The 20269-nt window shown below is 42.5% G+C and overlaps 1 protein-coding gene across 2 annotated transcripts in view; it reads right to left on the bottom strand.

Moving 5' to 3' along the window:
• Positions 1 to 311: 311 nt before the first annotated feature.
• The window catches only part of BACE1 (beta-secretase 1), a 32385-nt gene continuing 12427 nt past the window's right edge, over positions 312 to 20269 (bottom strand). Inside the window, exons 2-9 of one of the 2 annotated variants that reach the window (XM_069079917.1) lie at positions 11357 to 11445; positions 9426 to 9642; positions 8524 to 8664; positions 7680 to 7814; positions 6624 to 6755; positions 5781 to 5930; positions 5240 to 5411; positions 312 to 4619 (exon numbers count right to left, since the gene is read on the bottom strand). In XM_069079917.1, the coding sequence (XP_068936018.1) occupies positions 4378 to 4619; positions 5240 to 5411; positions 5781 to 5930; positions 6624 to 6755; positions 7680 to 7814; positions 8524 to 8664; positions 9426 to 9642; positions 11357 to 11445 (1278 nt within the window). In that variant the 3' untranslated portion in view covers positions 312 to 4377. The remainder of the gene's footprint in view (positions 4620 to 5239; positions 5412 to 5780; positions 5931 to 6623; positions 6756 to 7679; positions 7815 to 8523; positions 8665 to 9425; positions 9643 to 11356; positions 11446 to 20269) is intronic. The other variant, XM_069079919.1, reaches the window with a different exon arrangement.

The following is a 20269-nucleotide window of genomic DNA, read 5'->3' as shown; positions in this document are numbered from 1 at the left end:
TTGGTGGTACAAGTCATAGGAAAAATAGTATGCACTGTAGCATTGAAATGATGATATTCTTACCCAGAGTTATTTTCAAATACAGTATAACAGACAACACCTAGGAAGCTGCTCTTGCTGTCTGACCACCTTGCTTTGATTTAGTTCAGCCTGCAGCTCCATTTCCTTCAGTCTCATCCCTTCTTATAGGATTGAATCCTGGTGTTTGCTCGGCTGTCTAACCAGATGCCTAACTCACTGGAAACCTCAAGACATTTCTGCATCATCCTAGATAAAATGAGACTTGATAGAGAAAAAAATGTAATGCAAGATTGTTTGACTTTAGATTGAATAATTTACTGTGTTAACGATCATTATTTTTACGTAGACATTAGGTTTACAGAGTATTGCAGTTTACATCAGCAAAATTGAATTCACAGTCTGAGAATAACAATATCAATCAAATTCCCCTATTCCCCTTGCCACCCTACTTCCTGGATACAGGTGTCTGTGTAGAGGTTGGCACAACCTACAAGCTTCTCCTATGCCTTGCTCCCATTGACTTAGGCTGTGCCCTATCTCTGACAGACCAACTTTGTAAAGTCCTCACCTTCTCCTTTGCTTCTGGTCTCCCAGTCTATAGATTTATAGCCCTCCCCCCTCCCCCCCTTAAGGTTAAGGCAGTTGGTTCACAACCAAGTTGTTTGGTGTCCTTGGGTGAGCTCTGAACAGGCACTGGGGTGAGGAGATCTGTGTGCAAATTCACCTACAGAATTATCTTGGGGTGGTTTTTATAATATTTGAAATGAGTGCTACTGGGGGCATATGTTCTTTGTAATTGGGGAAAATGGAGACCAGAGTAGGATGAGGAGGGGAGGCCACCAGAAACTAAACCTCTTCATGTCATGAATTTTAGGTTCCAGGTTTCATTTTACAGATAGCCATCCATGTGCTGGCCAGCACTACATCTTGCCCTTTGGTCTCTTCTGGGTTTTTTTTTTTTATTCCATATTAGGAAAAATCATACCTTTATTAGATCTCTCTGAATCTTACCCTAAGCCATCGAGTCCCCATTCTGACAGGACATAATGCTAGATCTTTCCCTAATACTATTCTTCCAGGTGAAAACCAAACACCAACTCTTAATTGGTCCCATATGAAAGAACTCGGTTGTATTATTTGGGTCGGTATGAGCAGGCTCTGTTTAATTTTGCTGGAGCCTTGTAATCACACGCTACTGATTAGATAGGGATGGCAGAAGACCTCCAGATCCGTCTGTATCTTTACCATTTTACAGTTTGTCATCTTTTTTACCTCCCTTCCCATCTGTTCACCCAGGTGTCCTTTCTCTCCTTTCCCTTTTCTTGTCGCTCTTGCCAAGATTCGTTGTTTGGCCATCAGGTCAAGGAAGTGGCCTGGATGAGTCACCTTTGGCATTTTTCAAATGGTCTGCTGCTGAACTGGAACAGAGGTGAGGAGGCTACTCCAGTGCACAGGACTCATGTCCTGCATTTTTACCTCCTCCAGATTTCTCTGGTTAATTTTGATGTCTGCCTTCCTAACAACTGGCTTTTACTCTGACTCCTTTGTCTGAGGCAGAAAATATGGTAGATAGGATTGGAGATCAATTCTTTGTTCTCTTCGTTTTGTGATTCTCTTTATTCATGACCTTTCTGCCTCCCCTGAACCTCATAGCTTCTGGGCCACCTTTGATGCCTCTCAGTGTTTCTAAAAATCTAGGAAGCTAACTTGGGCAACAATAACTTCTAGTTATCTCCAGAAAGCCTTTAGAGCCATGGGAGTGGAGAGAATGAAGAGTGTGGTAGAGAGTAGAGAGGTTAACACCCCTCTCCCCCAGCAAAGGCCCTTGGATAACCTAACCTATAGCAAGCTGACAAGTGCTTCTGGAGAGGTTGGTGTGGGAAGTAGGACCTCAGTGTTGCTCAGTTCTTTCCCTTTTGTCTTAAGAACTGTTATAAAGCAACACCAAAGTTCCATCTGTCCTCCTGTCTGCTGGCCTACAAATATGGAACCCAAGTAAGCCAGATGAGGAGGATTGGAAATGGGACAGTGGCTTTTGAGGGTAGAATTAAAAAATAGATATATACATACATATCTTACAAGCGAGAAGCAGATACTAAGAGGGATTTTCTTTACATTTAAGAGTTTAAGGTTGGTAGGGCAACTTGGAGAAGGGAATTGTAAAAAGAAGAATTAAGTACAACCAGTTTTCTCTTTAAAAAAATAACAGGAGGGCTGCAAGACCAACTAACCAAAGTTGTTGGTTTTATGCCCTTGGAAGAGCTAGGAAAAAACCAGTTTTCCTCAGCCTTGGATAGTGATTATAAAGCAGAACTTGGCCTTTTTGTTACACACTAGCAATCCCAAAGATTTATTTACACACCCAAGTAAAGTCCCAAGCTGGGAGGAAGCAGTCTTTTGAGATCTTCCTATCAGTTCTGGGCAGTACAGGGTACTCCCTATCAGCCAGAGCAGCACCAGGTGCAGTGAAAGGAAAGGAACTGCAAGTGTGGGTGGAGAGATGAGAAGCTGTGGTCCATTATTCTCATTGTTATTTGCTTATGGCTTGTGGGAAGCTCGCTGAGGCTCTGGTCCACAGAGTAGCCAGGAAACTACAGAAACTCCCCATGGGTTTTCTCCCCTTCTCACCTCACCACTGCCCCCCCCGCCCCTCCCCCACCCCAGAAAAGGAGCCAGGCAGTCCCCATCTAGACTGGTTGGGCTAGACTAGAAAAAATTGCAGAGGAGGAAACTTCCTTTGAGGGGGCTGAGGTGGAGTTGAGGTTACTTGTATTTTTCTTCTCATTTCCCGCTAGTGCTACAGCGGGTCCTCAGCTGCAGGAAGATGAACTTGTTCCCCTTGTGCCCAAACCTAGGTGGCAGTATAACACATGGGCAGGGGAACCAGGGAGCCAGGGGAAAGTGGCACTCTGAGGGAAGATAAGCCCACAATGAAATGATGAAGCTGTGAGGAGGAGGTTGCTGTCCTCTCTCTGGACAGCTTTGGTACTAAAGACAGCACCAAGACCAGAGAGCACTGAGTTTTGGGAGCTGCCAGTGGCACTGGAAGATGCTTCATCCACCTGAATGTGACAGGGGTAGGATGGTGAGAAAGGTCTAGGATAGTGAGGGAGTAGATGCCTGATCCCTATTTATAGCTGAACACAAAGGAGATTGAGGCCCAACTCCATACTTGTTGAAAGTCCTAGATTCTCTTTTATGAGACTAAGGGCAAAGTCTCCCATCCTTTCACTTAACTCCCTAGCTTGCAGAGTCCTAGAGGACTCCTGGGAGCTTTGTGTCTCAGTAAAGGGGTGAGATGGAAGGGAAAGAGATGAGAGACCCTCTGGTCAGGTAGCTCAAGAAATACAACCAAGCTCTGCCTTGTTCCATTTATTCTCTCTGGGGGTATGACATAAAAGGAGGAGGGGAATGGAGGAGGTTGAGAAATCTTAGCAGTGCTCTTGGAACAGAGGGTCCAAGCAGTGAAAAAAGTCATTTGCCAAGTGGACCTCAGTGGGGGAAATTTGATTTGCAATCTAGTTGCTCTTTCCTGAAGGCAATGATGAGGACGCTGGTCAAATTTCATAAGGATTCCTTCTGAGTTTACTTTGAAATCAGTCAAGAGGAATAGGAAAGGGAGTATCAGTGGCCATAGTATGGGGACCAGTCTGGCTCTTTCATGACAACTGGAGTGCCTTACCAAATAGGGGTCTTCCTGCTTGGGATATATGAGATGGTATCCTATGTAGATGGCAAGGCCTAAAATGGACTGTTCTTCCCATTTACTGCTTTTCCCTAACTTCTCCTTTCCCTATCTGCCTTCTCCCCACCCCCAATAAAAATCACTTAAATACCCTAATCTATTCATAAATTTTTAAAAATTCATCCCGGTAGTCAAATTAGGCTTGTTTATGTAGGTTCTACACAAAAATAAGGGGCTATTGTACATTAGCCCCTGCTGAAGAGAACCAGGGTGGGCCATGTCTAATCCCAGGACACCAGCAGGGCAAAGGCTGGGTATGGTACCAATTCTGGGAATAAGGAAAAGAGAAGGATTTGGGTTGAGGAGAAGTAGGTGAGTTGGTGAAATTTTTAGGGATGAAGTTTCAAGCAGCAGAAAATTTCCTAGCTGAGGTTTGAAGTGACCAAGGGGTTTCCTGCCATTGGAGAGCTTCCTTCTTTCCTCTTCCCCTTTCCAAAGACATTATCCCTGTGGGACGCACCTTGCCAGTATCTTCTGGTTCTCTCCCTGTCAAGATAGGCAGGCTGGTGGGTAAGGGTCCTGAGGTTCTCTGGTCACATGTTCTGTCTCCATGTCTCCTGCATGTGGCCAGAGTAGACAGCCATAGAAGGCCTATGATGCCTGGAGGGCCTTCACTTGAGCAGAGAGATGTCATCAGCAAAGTCATCCTGCTGACGGCGCAGGCATCGGAGGCAGCGCCATTGGCACACCATGAGGCAGAGTGGAAGCATGAAGAGAGCACAGATGGCAGCCATGACATAGGCTATGGTCATGAGGGTCGATTCATCTGTCTGCGGAATGTTGTAGCCACAGTCCTCCATGTCTGCGATAACAAAGGGCCCTTCCACAGCTGCTGTCCGGAACTCATCATGCACTGTGGATGGGGGGGAAGGAAAGTGGCATGTGAGTCAGCACAGGTCTTGTACCTGAAGGTAGTTTGAGTTAGACATGAAAAAACTTTCTAAATCTAGGAGACCCTAGAAAATGGAAGCTGTCAAAGCTCCCTTTTTTAGGATGTGTTTAAAAGACAACCTATTCTAGGTGAGGAACAGTCTGTCATAAATCAGTCAGGCAGAGGAGTGTTCTGCAAGCCTCAAGAGTCTTTGTTTCTTTTGGGGTCACAGAATGCCAGCCCCACACCCACACCTCCCAGGGCTAACTGCATAGTCTTGTTCCCTGGCCTGTCTTTCGCAGGTGATGGTGCCCACCTTTATCTTTGTAAGCTAAGTAGTACACTGTGTGTGCTCATCTTTTTCTAGGCTCTAGGATACTACAACTGTTCCTGGGTGGCCTCTGGTCTCTTGGGCTTTCAGCAGGGGTCACTATGCTTAAGTTGTAGGGTCAAGAAGCAAGATAGGTATTGACAGCTCTTACTCAGTGTGTTGACTTTTGAGGGGCAGGTAACTCCTCACCAAGTTGACCCAGTCCCAGATTTCCTACTATCCAACCAGAATAAATATAGACCTTCTGGCTTCCCAAACTCTGTGTTCTCACCGTGGCAGGCACTGACAGCAAAACCAATTCTTTTGTGGGCTCTGTCAAAGACAACATAGAAGCCTTCCATGATCACAGCTCCCATCACAGTGCCCGTGGATGATTGTGAGATGGCAAACTTGTAGCAGTCATCTTGAGATGTGGCAACGTCCTCCACTGGCCTTAGATATTGCTGGAGGTAGATGATCACAGGGTGAGGGACATCTCACTCAAATCCTTGCCCTACCTTTTCTCTGGTCCTGCAGTATACTTAAAGATCATCCCAAAAGTAACAATTCATTTTTTAATATTATGTCTTGCTTTTATCTCATTTGATTCTTACAGCATTTCTGTGAGATAGGACATTTAGGATGAGGAAATAGATTCAAAGATTAAATACCTTGCCTGTTTTGAGACCCGGTTTTCCAAGAAAGGTTAATCCAATGGTTCTTTTTCATATTTGTTTTGTCCCCATTTAGCTATGCCCAGATTCTATCCCTCCCACCCCACATTGTTTACCTTCCTTTTCCTGAGGCCCAGTTTGACTAAGGAAGAGACATACCTGTGGCAGAATGGTGATTCGGAAGGACTGATTAGTGACTTCACCCATTAGGTAGAGTGAGATGACTGGAAAGATGTTCCAGGGGGTAGTGCCAGCTTGCCAGCACACCAGCTGCTCCCCTAGCCAGAAGCCATCTGGGAATTTCTCTGTCTGTCTTGGCCAAGAAGAAATAGAAGTTGGAAGGACTACTTATAACAAAGTGGCCTCTATTGTACCTTTTGCTCATTTTTTGGTACTGCAAAGGCCCATCACTTGTTCAGCCCTGATGGAAAACTGGACTAGAGAAGGGAGAAACTGAATCACATATAGTGGAAAATAATTAGATGAGTTTCCTAGAAATGTTCTAGAATCAATTGAAAGAAAGGGGGAAGAGGAGATGAGTTGGAATGGTGGAACAAGAACTACCTTCAGCTGTTTGAAGACTTGTCACTTGTTTTGACTTGTTTTGCCTGGCTCTACAGGACAGAGTTAGAACCAATGGATAAAGTTTATAGGAATAATGAATTGCATTGGAATGCTTTGACTGGCAGTCTTCAAGTAGAGATTGAATCACTACTTGCTGGGGCCACTGTAGAAGAGATTGAGGCTTAATATATGGGCAGGACTAGATGACCATCAGGTACTCGTTCCATAATTCTTGGTATGGATGGGGGGGAAGGGTGAAGCTGAAAGAGGAAGATAGGACAGAGAATAGCTGAGAAACATGGGGAAAGACCAGTGTCCAAAGATAGCTCAGGTGTTGGTCCCTACAGCTGCAGCCCTATGTCACAGTACTCTATAAGGGTATTCGCCTAATGTGATTTTTTGGTGCCTCTTTTCCCCCCAACTCCCTTCAACACCTACACTTGTAGGCACGTCCGTAATTCCACTGACCGAGGAGGCTGTCTTGATGGACTTGACTGCAGCCTCAAACACTTTCTTGGGCAGTCTCAGGTTGGTGGTACCACTGTCCACAATACTCTTGTCATAGTTGTACTAGAGAGGAGAAAATATGTTCATGCAGCCAAATGTCTTTGGGTGCCAGGTGGTGGCAGTGTGCTCGTAAGAACTATACTGGGCACCAGTTAGTCCAAGAAGTCTTGGCTATGGACTGGCACAGCCTTCCTTTGTCCTTCAACTGCCCTAGCTAGAACCCCACCTACAGGATCATCCCTTCCCAATAATGTAGCCCAAAGGCTTGTAGACCTTACAGTTGGCCTTGCTGCTGTGCTTTAAGGACCACTAGAGACCTTTCCAAGTACCCTACAGCCAAACTTTCCTATATTTGTTGTCTCTTCCAATTAGAGTGTGAGCTCTTTGAGAGCAGAGACTATCTCGCTGTTCTATTTGTATTTCTAGCATTTAGTATGGTTCTTGGCATATAGTAAGAGCTTAATAAATGCTTTTCCATTTCATTCAAATAGCTCCTAAATCATCATCATAAACCATAGGTCTAGAGCCAGAATGGTCTAATACTAACTCATATTTGTGTAATGCTTTTTGATTTTTCAAAATACTTTTGTATCATCTTTTCCGACCTTGAAGGGTAGATTGGATAGGGATTATATTATGTCCATTTGACAAATGAGGAAATTGAGACCCAGAGAAGTTAATTGACTTTCTTAAGTATACATAACTGAATTAGTGGTAGAGTTGGGACTAGAACATGGGTTTCTTTCTTCCTAGTGCATATATTCTTTCCACTATACCACAAACATGATTTTTCTGTGAATACTCTTCCCAACCTCTGCCCTTACAGATGGAGGTTCTGCTGTCACTGCTCTGTTATTGATTGAGACACAGATCCCTTTCCCAGTTCTTCCCAAAGCCTGTGCTTTGCCTATCATCCCACTCCTTAGTCAGGAGCTCCTCAGAACTCAAGATGTGCCTTCTCACTCCCACTATTTCTGGTACTCTTACCTCCTTACAATCCATTTTCAGGTCCTGTCCATTGATCTCCACCCGAACAATGACAACTTCATAGTACCACTCTCGTCGGATAGGTGTATACCACAAACTGCCCACGTATAGGGAATGGTCAATGCCCCCAATGATCTGCAGAGAGATAGGGCCAGACTTGTGTCATACCCCAATCCAGTGGGTGTGTTAGGGAACTAGGAGCATTGGGCTTTAGGAACCTGGGGGCATGAGTATATCAGCCATTGGATGTAATGATGTAACAACAAAATTAGGTGTCTCTTTGGATGGCAAAGCGCTTTAGAGGTCATGGTTTTTATCCCTCTTCCTGCAGGCATGACTGCCCCTAATCCAGCCCAAACAGTTCGGGGATTTCTCCCTTAAAAAATGTTATTCAATAGAGGAGATGCTACATCTTTTCCGTCACCCATTCTACTTTCATATAACTCTTTTTGGAAGTTATTTAAATCTTACCCAACTTGTTTTTGTTGCAATTTGTCTATTGCTTTATTTTGGTGGGGATGGAGAGCTAACCATTCACTATTTTCCTGGTGAAGGTATGAAAACCTGCCTCTTCTTTGGACTAAGCCATGTTCCTTTAGCCTTTTCTAATTAGTTTATTTTTCAATTATTTAATCATTTTTGTCTCTCATCTGACCCCACTGCAGATTTCCTATGCATCTTTTTAGTGGTAGAGCCCAAGATTTGCCCAGCAAAGGATCTGACCAGCGTTGAGAAAAATAAAAGGTCACCAGTCCCTGAATTTCTTCTGGCTTAGCCCTGGAGGGAGGAGATGCCAGCTGGTACCTGCCCATCTTGCCTTGTCAGTGTCTACCCCTGAACTTACCATGCTCCCACCAACTGAGGCCATTGCCTCAGACTGGTTGAGGTTTGGGAAGCCAGTACCACACAGCTGAAGGGAGAAGAGGTTGGGTACTTGTGTCTGCTTCACCAGAGAGTCGAAGAAGGGCTCCAGGCTGTCATCAGGCTGTCAAGAAGACAAGTAGAGAGTAAATCCTGGGGCAGAGTCACTGAGACAAGGGAACAAGGGGAAAGAATCCTGTTTCTATACCAGAGCAAAAACAATTACCCTAGTTGGGGCGAATAGGTGGTGCAGTGAGGTAGAGCAGTCAGGAGGACCCGGCATCGGTTCCAGCCTCAGATACTTAAAACCCACACGAAAAAACTGGCCGTGTAACCTTGGGCAAGTTACTTAACCCCAATTGCTTAAAAAAAAAATTACTCTGGGGTAGGGTGGAGAACCTTGGAAGTCCCCTTCAAAGGGTCATCTTGGAGATAGGTAGCTTTGGGGCAGGAAGGCCCTTTTGGAAGGTGATGGCAGATTGGATGATGCTGAGGGGCAATGCCCATGCCAACAGAGAGGTATTGATGAGATAAGAACTCTTATGGGATCTTTGAAATAGGGTCATCCTTTCAATCCCCTCATGCATACCTAACTCCTTCCCGATACATTTTTTTTTAAAGCTTAGTATCTTTTGTTTTTACATCATTTTCATTACCAAATGCATTTATCACCCCACCACTCACCCATTCTTCAAAATCCCTAAAGAAAACTCTTAGTGTCTCATACTTTCATAACTTCTCTGTATTTAATCTCAGATGTTCTTGCTTCAGTTCAAGCCCATTCCCATTTGCTTCAATTCCTCCCTCAGGCAGTTTCTTCACCCTTCCCTCCCCATAATCCTTCTTTCCCATGCAGTGTTCATCACCAGCCCTCTGCTTCCTCACCCTGGCAATCTCAGCATAGGCCAGTCCCAGGATGCCCTCCCAGTTAGAGCCATTGATGAAGAACTTGTCAGACTCAGTGATGGCAGCAATGTTGGCACGTACGGTGACATTTGGGCCATGAGGGATGCTTACTAGGTCAGTGCCCAGCTCACCCTCCCACTTGCCCTGGGTGTAGGGCACATATACACCCTTCCGTAAATCCCGATAGGTGCTGGATCTGTGAAGAGAGGGAAGTTGTATAGGTGTGTGTGTTTTGGGGATAAGGAAGTCACTTTAGATAACACATACTAGGTGTTACAGAATCTCTAACTTGGGGTTCACTGGCATCAGCTCCAAAGAAACTACAGTAACAAGCATGGCTACCAATATCCTATTACCTTTTCAGTGAGATGCCCATCCCTACTTTAGTTGGGACTGGGCTCTTCTCCTAGAATACTGTCCATATCTAGATGTTCATATTGTGGGGCTAAAGCCCTTAGACAACTTACTTTTGTCCTGAGAACACAATGGTTAAAGGTACCATGCAAATTGACAAAGGGAAGTAGGGCTAGCTAGAGCTCCTTCAGTAACTGCCCCATCGGCTCATTTCCCTACATCTTGGGCCAAGGCCCTATGGGAAACAAGCCTGGGCATTGTGCATTGTGCCTGGTGCCAGAAGGGCAGCCAGGGGCATCTTTTCCTCTCCCAGCTTGGCTGAGCTCCCAGAGAAAAGGACTCATTGACTCCCTTGCTGCATTGGGACCTGGTGGTGCCAACCGGGTGACAGAGAGTGTGCCAGGAAGAAATAGTAGGGAACCTACAGAAAAGATTACAGAGAGGACTAAGACTTGTGCAAATTACAAGATTTCATACAGGTGCATGTAACATACTACTAATATACAGTACCCCACCTTGCCTACTTGGATATTTCCCACCCATTTACTCATATCCATGGGTTCAAATACTTGTGAGATCTTACACTTAACATGATGGCACATAACCAGGGCTTGAGCTGATAGGAAGGAGAGTCAGAGAAGGAAATCATCCTTCTTCATTGACCTTGACCATGCTCCCCTGGCCTGTTAAATGCTTAGGGACGTGGGGTTCACATGTGCTTGGAAGTGCCCGTATGGCCCCAGAAAGAGGGTGTTTCAGAAGCATTCTTGTCGCTTCCTCTGTCTGCCTCTCACCTGTGTGCATCACCCCTTTTCTGATCCATACATTCACTAGTGAACCCCATGATTCTCTTTCCACACCTGTCAGTGATTTCTTCCAACCATGGTTTTCTTTCCTTTCCATCCTAAGTAGTCTTCTCAGCTCAGTTTGTCATCTCTTCCTTTGAGCCCTGTTTTGGCTCTTTGTTCTGCAAAACTGCCAGCTCTGTCTAGGGGAGCTCTCTCTGTTGCTGCATTGGGAGAGTGATTTCTCATGGGGAAGTTAATAGGCATTTCTATTCTGAATCACCCAGGCTAGGGGTTCATGAAAGGCCCTTTTTATTACTTCTTTGAAACAAGCAGTACAGATCTTGGGGTTCCCTGACCCTTATAGGAAGGAAACATCATGGGAGTCATTTTTGCCCATCTGCTGGTGGCTAGTGTGGTTGTGGCAACTGAGAGCTGTCAGAGTACTGAAGGATGAGGTACATCTTCCCATCCCCTACAAATACGACTCTTATCACTTCCCTGTGGAAAATAGGGTCACTTTGTCCAAGAACAACTTCTCAGGGAATGAGTACCTCCATGGTTCTGCTTACCCTACCAGTCAGCCTCTGTCTCCTTAGAATATGCCCTCTGGGTCTTCCTCCTCACCCTCTCAGTCACTAGTTCCTGTCCCCTGCTATTCCTTAGGGAATTAAGGGATCTTGATTTCCCCATCACTGGGAGAGATAGATTTCTAGGATGGAACTAGGAGGTGGGGTGGGATGTCCCTCCTCCGTTTCTCCTTGTACTCACAGCTGTCTCCGGTAGTATCGATGTAAGAAAGGGTGGGGGGCAGCTCCTACTGCAAAGTTACTACTGCCTGTGTCCACTAGGATGTTAAGCTGCAGAAGAAGCGAGAGAGAGAGAAAAAAATTAGAGGACAAGAAACTGAAAAGTGCCCCAGTAGAACCTTCCCACGCCTCCCAGTCATATCCTCTTTTTTAATGTGTGGGAATGAAGATGTCAGCTCATACTCATCAAGGACCTAGAGAGACTTAGGACCCTCTCAGAATGATCATCATTAAAGTAGTGGGAAGCAGCAGCAGGTCTCTCAGAAGCCCTATTCTATTTATCCCCTTTCTCCTTGTACCTGTATCTTTCAAAGTGCAGAATCTAAGAACCAGAAAGGGACCTAAGAGATCATTTTACCCAGCCCATTCACACTACCACTGCATTTGACCTCTTGGTATCTAATTCTGCCTCTGATTCTGTCTTTATCCATTGGACCATGTTTTTCCTTTTTTTTTTCCTTCTGGTTGTCCCAGGAACTATCACACTTGCAGGCAACTTGGCCATGTCACCCAGCTTCCCTTCATCTAGAGTACAGCTAGTTTAGGGACTTCACTGAACTGGCAAAGCAGTTAGGGTGGGGACTGGAGCTCATCTGTGTGGGTCAACATATATGTGCACACGTTCCTGGGTTGGTGTGTGATTTCCTGGGGTGAAACTCATCAGCTTCAAACTCGAGTGACCCTGATATCTCAGTTCATTCAGTACTTCGTTCAGTTGCCAGAGAATCAGTGTTTAGGAACATGGAAGCTAATCTCAAGAAAATCTGTCATTCTGGGCACTGTAGCTCCTGGCTGGGTAAAAGGGCAGATGCTTGTCTCAAGGGCTTCTTCGTATATAAAGCCTGAAAACTTGAACTCTAGTCACAGAATCATAGAATCTGAGTTGGAAAGGGGTTGTCTAGTCTAAACCTCTATCTCAAGAGAAACCAACTTTACAACATAGCTAACAAAAGGTTCTCCAACCTCTAGTGAAGGGAAAACTACTCCCTTGAAAAGTAGCCCATTATTCTTTTGGGTAGGTCTAATTGTCAGGGCATTTTTATTTTGATGAAACCTAATTTTGCCATCTCCTAAATCCCATTCATTACTCCTAGTTGGAACCCTTGGGACCAAGCAGAACAAATCTAATCCCCGTTCCATGTGACAACCCTTCAAATGCTTGAAGAGGGATATCATGTCCCCACTAAGCCTTCATTTCTCTAGTCCTTCCCCACCACCTCTCATTTCTCCCGTCCCCAATTCTTCTCCATCTTTTCTGTGCCTGATGAGCGGTGTAAGCGTTTGCTGAGAACCTAGTCTGAGCAGGGTGCTATCCTGGGTGTTTGGGTGAGGACACACATGAAAAGAAGTTACCGCTTCTGGAGAAAATTACAGTCTAACTGAGAAAAGACAAATCTAAGTGTTTCTCTGATGTCTTGCATGTCTACCATCTTCTATGTTCTCTCTTCCTGGTCCCTCTCCCCTCCTTCTTCCTCCCATCTCCCACAATACATCCTTTCTACCATCTTCCCTGTCTCTTTGATCCTACTGCCTTCTCTCTTCTTGCCCTCCATTTCCTTTCTTTCTCTTCCTCTCCCATTGTTTCTTCTCCTGAGTGCTCTAACTCCCAGCCCCTCTGTCCTGTCTCTGAGCAGCCACCAGCTCCTGAGCCATTTAGAACTTTCAGAGAAAGTCAATAGAATCAGAGGAGACTCAGAAGTTTAGATTGCTCTCCCTTGAAATTAACCAGGTTAATGATTAAAGTGTTTCCTTTCCTCCACAGCATCCCCACACCCCGTGATGAGTGGGATCTCACAGGTTCCCCTCTATAGCATCTTGACTTTCCTAGGCCCAAGTATCCCTATTTTCTCTTAAACTCTAGCAGGGAAGAACTAACTATGGATACTGAGTGTCCCTATGACTTGTGGGGAGACTCATTTTTGAAGAAGAGAACTTGGAAGGTCTGCCTAATTAATGTCTTACAATTTTGGAAATGTGCTGAACCTGCTCCATGGAGGCAGTCTTATCCACTTTCTGTTTCCCATTGCCCTTCCCTTAAGACATTATCCTTGCAAGGTGATGGTGATGGGGATTCCAGTGAGTCAATCACATGGGAACCCTGTTCCACTTAGGGATGTCCAGTCCCCAAATGGAAATCCTGTTCTCTCCTCCAACCCTCACTCATCTATATTTAGACTTGCCCTTTAACTATTACTGGGGCTTGGATAGTACAACATTTTTGCATATAGCTCTACTTGTTTTCTCAGTGTGTGTGGGAAGGTTGCCTATGATCCTTTGCTCCATCTCCAGCCTCTTAGCACACTCTGTTACCTGAATCTTCTGCAGGTCCCTTCTGCAAGCTATGCCTCTCCAGACAAGTATGGCCCCATGCCCCATCCCAATTTCAGCCCTATTCCTCACCTGATATAAATAAGCTCCACCTCCTCAGGGTACAGATACAGAGAATAACATTAACAATATTCCTAAAGTATGTTGGGCAGACCTCTACATGAGGTTGGGCTGTAGCTATTGCCTACCTTAAATCTAGTCAACAGGTACTTACGAAACACCTACTATGTGCTATGCACTGTGCCAAGCACTAGAAATGTACAGATGTCTGATTTCTCTGAGTAGGGGAGATTCCAAACCAGAAAGAGGAGTCAACTTTTTTCCATTTCTTCAACTTCTATAGCAAGGTTTTTGCTCAGTCCATATGCTGTAAATAGAGATTGTAGCCACTGGGACAAAGCATGAAAGACACCCCACAAAAACTTTTTTGTTGTTGTTTTTTGGAGGGCAATTGGGGTTAAGTGACTTGCCCAAGGTCACAGGCTAGTAAGTGTTAAGTGTCTTGGGTCGGATTTGAACTCAGGTCCTCCTGACTCCAGGGCCAATGCTGTATTCACTGTGCAACCTAGCCGTCCCCCACAAATACACTTTTAAAGACAAATTTGGTTGAGTGGGGAGGGGGGATTGTAGAAAAACTCCAGGGAGAGACCTTAAACCTTAGAACACAAGACCTTATGGGAAGTAGACAGAGGTGCAGGGATATAGCCCATCTTCATGGCCTCCTAATTTTTTTGGGTGCATTTTAAATGCTTTATTGATACTTTTAATTTTAGGGGGGTATCATAAACCCCTTCTCCCTATTACCCCCACCCCCAAACTCCCAACCCTCCCTGGTAAAAACTTAGCATAGTCAAACAAAACAAAGACACGTCTGAAATGTATGTCTCATTTTGTACCTCTGTTTGATCACTTCTGGTCTAGAGGTGGGAAGAGTAATTACTTTAGAGTCATGTTTGGCCATTGCATTAATCATAGTTACCAAGTCTTTCAAATGTGTTTTTTCTTTATAATATTGTAGTTATTGTATAAATTGTTCTCCTGGTTTTGTTATATCAATTAATAGAATTCTTCCCAAGTTTCTCTTAATCCATTCCTTTCATTATTTCTTATCATGCAATAATATTCCATTGCATTTATGTCATAATTTGTGCTTCCATTTCCAAATGAATGGTCATCTACTTTGTTTCTAAGTTTTTTTTTCTATAATAAAAAGTGCTGTTATGAATATATTTGTATATATGAGTCCTTTCCCTCTTTTATCTCTTTAGGGTATATGCCTAGCAGTGGTACCAATGCGATAAAGACAACCTAGTGAAGTTTTGAGTATAGTTCAAAATTGCTTTTCCAACATGGTTAGATGAATTCACAATTCCACCAACAGTGCATTAATGTGCCTGTCCTCCCATTTCCCTTCCAATAATTGCCATTTTCCTTTTTTGTTTTAGTCATCTTTGACAAACCGAGGGTGTAAAATAGAACCTTAGTGTTGTTTTAATTTGCATTTCTCTTATTATTAATGATTAAGAATACTTTTTTCTACATGGTTGTTGATAGGTTTTTCTTTTTCTTTTCTTTTTTGAGAACTGCCTGTTCATATCTTTTGACCATTTGTCCACTGGAGGATGGCTCTTGTTATGTTTGTGGATGAGTTCGCAATATATTTTGAATTTCAGATTAGACAAAATTGTTGCAGAGATTCCCCCCACCCCGCCAGTTAATGATTTCCTTTCTTATTTTAGCTGCATTGATCTTGTTTTTGAAAAAGGTTTTAAATTTTGTGTCATCAAAATTGTACATTTTATCTCCTTTGATCTTTATCCCTTGTTTTGTCAAGAATTCTTTCCCTATCCATATGTTTGTAATTGTGAATAGTATTTCCTTCCTTGTTTCTCTAATTTTTTTATGATATGACCTTTTATATGTAAGTCATATATCTGTTTGGAGCTTATTGCATGTGTGAAATGTGTGGATTTATTTTATATTTTGCTACTTTGCTCAAGTTATTGTTCCAATTAATGTGTAGTTGAATCTCTAGGGTTCTCTAAGTAGACTATTATATTACCTGCAAAAATCACGATTTTACTTTTTCTTTGTCTATGCTTGTTCTTTCAATTTTTTCTTCTTTTGTTATTATAGCTAGCCTATCTAAAACTATATCAAATACTAGTGGTGATAATGAACATCCTTGTTTTACTGCTAGTCTTAGGGAAGACCTCTCTTGTTTCTCCAATACAAATATTATTATTAGCTGTTGGTGTTTTATCATATTAAGGAAAAATATATTTCTTCCTATGGTTTTTAATGTACAGGAATGGGTATTGTATTTTGTCAAAATCTTTCTGCATTTGATGTAACTGTGTGATTTTTATTGCTTTTGTTATTAATATGGTCTGTTATATTTGTGGTCTTCCTAATATTGTCTCAGCCCTACATTTTTGCTAAGAATTCAAGCTAGTCACGCTATATAATGTTTTAAACATGTTGCTTTGGCCTCCTTGCTAATATCTTATTCAATGGTTTCATGTCAATATTTATTAGGGATAATGGTATATAGTTATTTTTTTCTCTGCTATGTCTCTTCCAGAGACCATATTTATATCACAGAAATTATTTGGATTACTTCTTTTTCTAGTCTTCCAAGCAGCTAATGTAATACTGAAATGAATTGTTCTTCGAATGTTTGATAGAATTCACTTGTAAATCCCTCTGGCCCTAGAGTTGTTTTTTTTTTTTAATTTGGGAACTCATTTATGGTTTGTTCAATTTGCTTTTTCTGATATTATGTTAAAATGATCTATTTATTATTCTGTTAATCTGGATATTTTATATTTTATAAATATTTATCCATTTCATTTATGTCATTAATATATCGGGCAAAACAGTTTATAGTAATTTCCTTTGTTTTTTCTTTATTTGTTTTTAATTCTCCTTTTTCATTCTTAATATTGGTAATTTGGTATTCTTCATTCTCTCTCTCTCTCTTTTTTTTTTAAGCAATCAGGGTTAAGTAACTTGCTCAAGGTTACACAGCCAGTTATTTCTGGGTGTGGTGCTGAGTATCTGAGCCCAGATTTGATCCCCAGGTCATCCTGACACTGGAGCTGGTGCTCTTACTTGCTGTGCTACCTGGCTGCCCCTCTTCGTTCTCTTTTAAAATCAGGATATCTAATGATTTATTTTTATTAGTTTGAAAAGAGCTCCTTGGTTTACTTATCAATTAATTTTTCTCTTTCAATTTTGTTAATTTCTTCTTTGGTTTCCAACATTTCTATTTTTTTAGTTGCATCCAAAATTCATTGATGTACTCTTTCTCTTTTTTTTTTGTTGATGAAAATGTTCAGCCTTATAAATTTTCCCTTAAAATTGCTCTGGCTAGATCTCAAAAGTTTTCTTATGTTTTCTCACTGTTGTCATTTTCTTTGTTTAAATTATCTATTATTTCTAATTTTTTCTTTGACTCAATTCTTTCAAATTAAATTATTTAGTCTCCATTTCTGTTTGAACCCTTTCTTCAAAGGCCCTTTGTTGGTCATAATTTTTACTTTATTGTGGTCAGTAAATGATGTGTTTCATGTTTGTGCTTTTCTGCATATTTAATGCTTAAAATGCTTAAAAACCCTAAGAACATAGTTAAATTTTTAAAGGTGTTATGCACAGCTAAGAAATATTCTCTTTCTGTTTCCATTCAGTAACTACCTTTTGAGCTGTCATATCTAACTTTTCTGAAATTCTATTCAAATTTGAAACTTCTTTCTTGTTTATCTTTTTGTCAAATTGTTTATGTCTGAGAGAGGTACATTACAATCTGCAACTAGTATACTTTTGTGTGTCTCTTTCTCCTTATAATTTAATGAACTTCTCCTTTAAGTACTTAGAAGCTATGCCATTCATTATATATTTATTATGCATTGATATTTCATGTCATCTTCTTACCTCCTTCCCTTTGACCAGAACTATGCTTAGGAGTTTTGAATCTAGCTGGGTCTCACTTTATGCTTTCTTGTCTCTCTTTCCCCCTTCTTTAGATTAAAATAAATATTGAGAATAGTTTTTTAAAGGGAAAAGTCATAAGATGTCAACCTGATGGTGTGTAAGTAGAGAGAGGGAGGGCAGGAAGGAAAGAAAATCCAACTTATTTGAGACCATGGTAGAGGGTGGTTGCAGGCTTTATACATATGAAGCTCTGTTCCTGACATTCCTCTTATCTGACAGAAACGTCTGAAGCATTTTTTCTCCTAGGTACCTTTGCCTTTACCCTGCCATTCTACCTATCCCTAGATGACTGGGTAGACCCAAGAGTCCCTATTTGGCTATTGCCTCTAGGTGCCCAGGGGACTGCTACTACAGGGTCAGGGGGAGGTCAGGACCAATCAACCAACAAACAAGCCCAACATAATCCCTGGGGGCTTCTCAAATGAGACCAGCTCCTGAGTAGGAAGAGCTGACTGGTTCCCATGAGGACAGATATGTGCTTGGGCTGGGAAGCTGGGAAGAGCTAGAGCTGGGAAGCTCAGGGTGTCCTTCCTCTCCAAGTCCCACCTGTTGTGATTCTAACTCTTAGTCAGCAGATGAGAAATCACTGGTAGCTCTAGGACAAAAGGACAAAGGATAGCTCCAGGACAAGTGGCCAGGGTGACCTCCAGAGGTCACATAGATTATCTGTGTTCCTGACAGCCCTTAATCTGGTCTGTAGAGATGAGAGTCTTGACAATTCTTAAAAGTTTTCCAGAGGACATTGCAGTGTCCCTTGGCAGCCTCTTCCAGTGTCTGTGAGTCTAACTCCAATTTTGCCTTTTTTGTATTTTGTCCTTAGAAGAGATGGATAACAGCTGATTGCCCTCCCTTGTATAATAGCACTCCAAACCATATATATATATATATGTATTAGCACATTCTGAAGCCCTGAGAGGCAGGGCAGGTTAATATTCTCTTCAGTTTACAGGAGAAATTAACACTCAAGAGATGATGAACACAGAATCACATTTACACATGTGTCAAAATCTACATAAGAACTCATAAGTCTCAACTACCAGCCCTCCATTCTGATATGGTGTGTGACCTTGTCTCCTATTTGGAGAAAAGTCTCTTTTTGGACTGACTGGGAAGAGCAGCTCAAATGAGGAACTGGAATTGAAAGAGGCTAAATATTGAAGATGAGGTCAGGGTTTAGCATGAACAACCCCAAAGACTGATTTCCAGATGCTCCACTCTCTTCCCTGCTTTGGTATCCTTTAAGTTTTCCAGGTTTTTTCCTACTGAAACTAAGTGGTCTTGGAGTCTTTTTCTTTTTTTGTGGGCCTTCTCAGGTCAATGGTCTCTGCTTCTTGGGCTGCCTGGGAACTATGGGCTTTTGAGATAATCTCATTTGCTTCCTTGAACTGGAATGCCAAGACTTGAGCTACTTGCCTGAGACATGAACTTGGAGGCTGGTGGTTTGCACTGGCTAAGGGCAAACAGAGGGTACAGATGCAGCCTCTAGCCCAGAGCCCAGGGTTGCTGGGCCCAGTCCAAGTACCTTCCTCTCTCACTGAATCAGCTGACACCTAAGCAAACATGATCCTTTCCCAGAGTGTAGCCTCTGACTCAAAATCACAGAATTTCAGAGTTAAAAGAGACTTCAGTGGTTATTTGGTCCAATTCACCTCCCCTTAAAAGAATTCTTATTATCTCATATTCTATACATGGTCACCCAACAATTGCTTGAATGCCTCCATTAAAGGCTAGGCATTCTTCTTCCTCAAGACAATCTTTCAAATCCTTCAGGACAGCTGTCATGTCCCACCTAAGTCTGATCTCTAGGCTAGCTCCTTCAACCTGTCCTCATACAGCATGGACTATTGGCAAAGATGTTGACCTGGAGTTCCCTCCAAAGGGTGGCCCAAACCAGATTAGAATATTATTGAGAGATGTTTAACTAAATAAAAATACAAGACAGGATAAATAATATCATTTTGTGATTTTTCTAAGTTAATTTGCAGTCTGCAGGTATCTTTTCTATTTGAGTTTGATACCATTATACTAGAGGTCCTTTCTGGTTTCCTTACTTTGGAAATTCTTTAGCTTTATCAATGTGCTTCCTAAGTGCTTAATAAATGCCTGTTGACTGACTGGCTGACTAAACTATGTTGCCTAGAATTGAACACAACATTTCCAAACTGAGCAGGTGGTCTGCTCAGACCAGTACATTATTCCTATAATCTAAGATATACTTTACATATAGCCCAAGATTTTGTTAGCTTTTTTTGACTGCCATATCACACCTGTTGACCTGTATTGCACAAAAATGGCAGAATGGTAAGTGTGGAAATAGTAAGAGTAAATAAAAATGGCCTCCATGAGCTCACTAACCTAGGCACCTGGTTATGGAAATAAAACAGTCCCTCTGTCCTCAAGGAGTCTAGGGGGCAAGAAGAGGGAACAACATGTTCTTGAGGGTGGAAATATGAAATATCTACCAAGTAGATAGAGTAATTTTGATAGAGGGAGAACACAAACAACTAAAAGCATCAGAAAAGACCTCGCCTAGGAAGCAGCAGCACTTTGTAGC

This window comes from Petaurus breviceps, unplaced genomic scaffold (assembly GCF_028583685.1).
Source record: "Petaurus breviceps papuanus isolate PSGF00001 unplaced genomic scaffold, PetGlider_PUasm1.0 91133, whole genome shotgun sequence".
Taxonomy (NCBI): Eukaryota; Metazoa; Chordata; class Mammalia; order Diprotodontia; family Petauridae; genus Petaurus; species Petaurus breviceps.
This window is presented reverse-complemented; position numbering and strand designations above follow the sequence as displayed.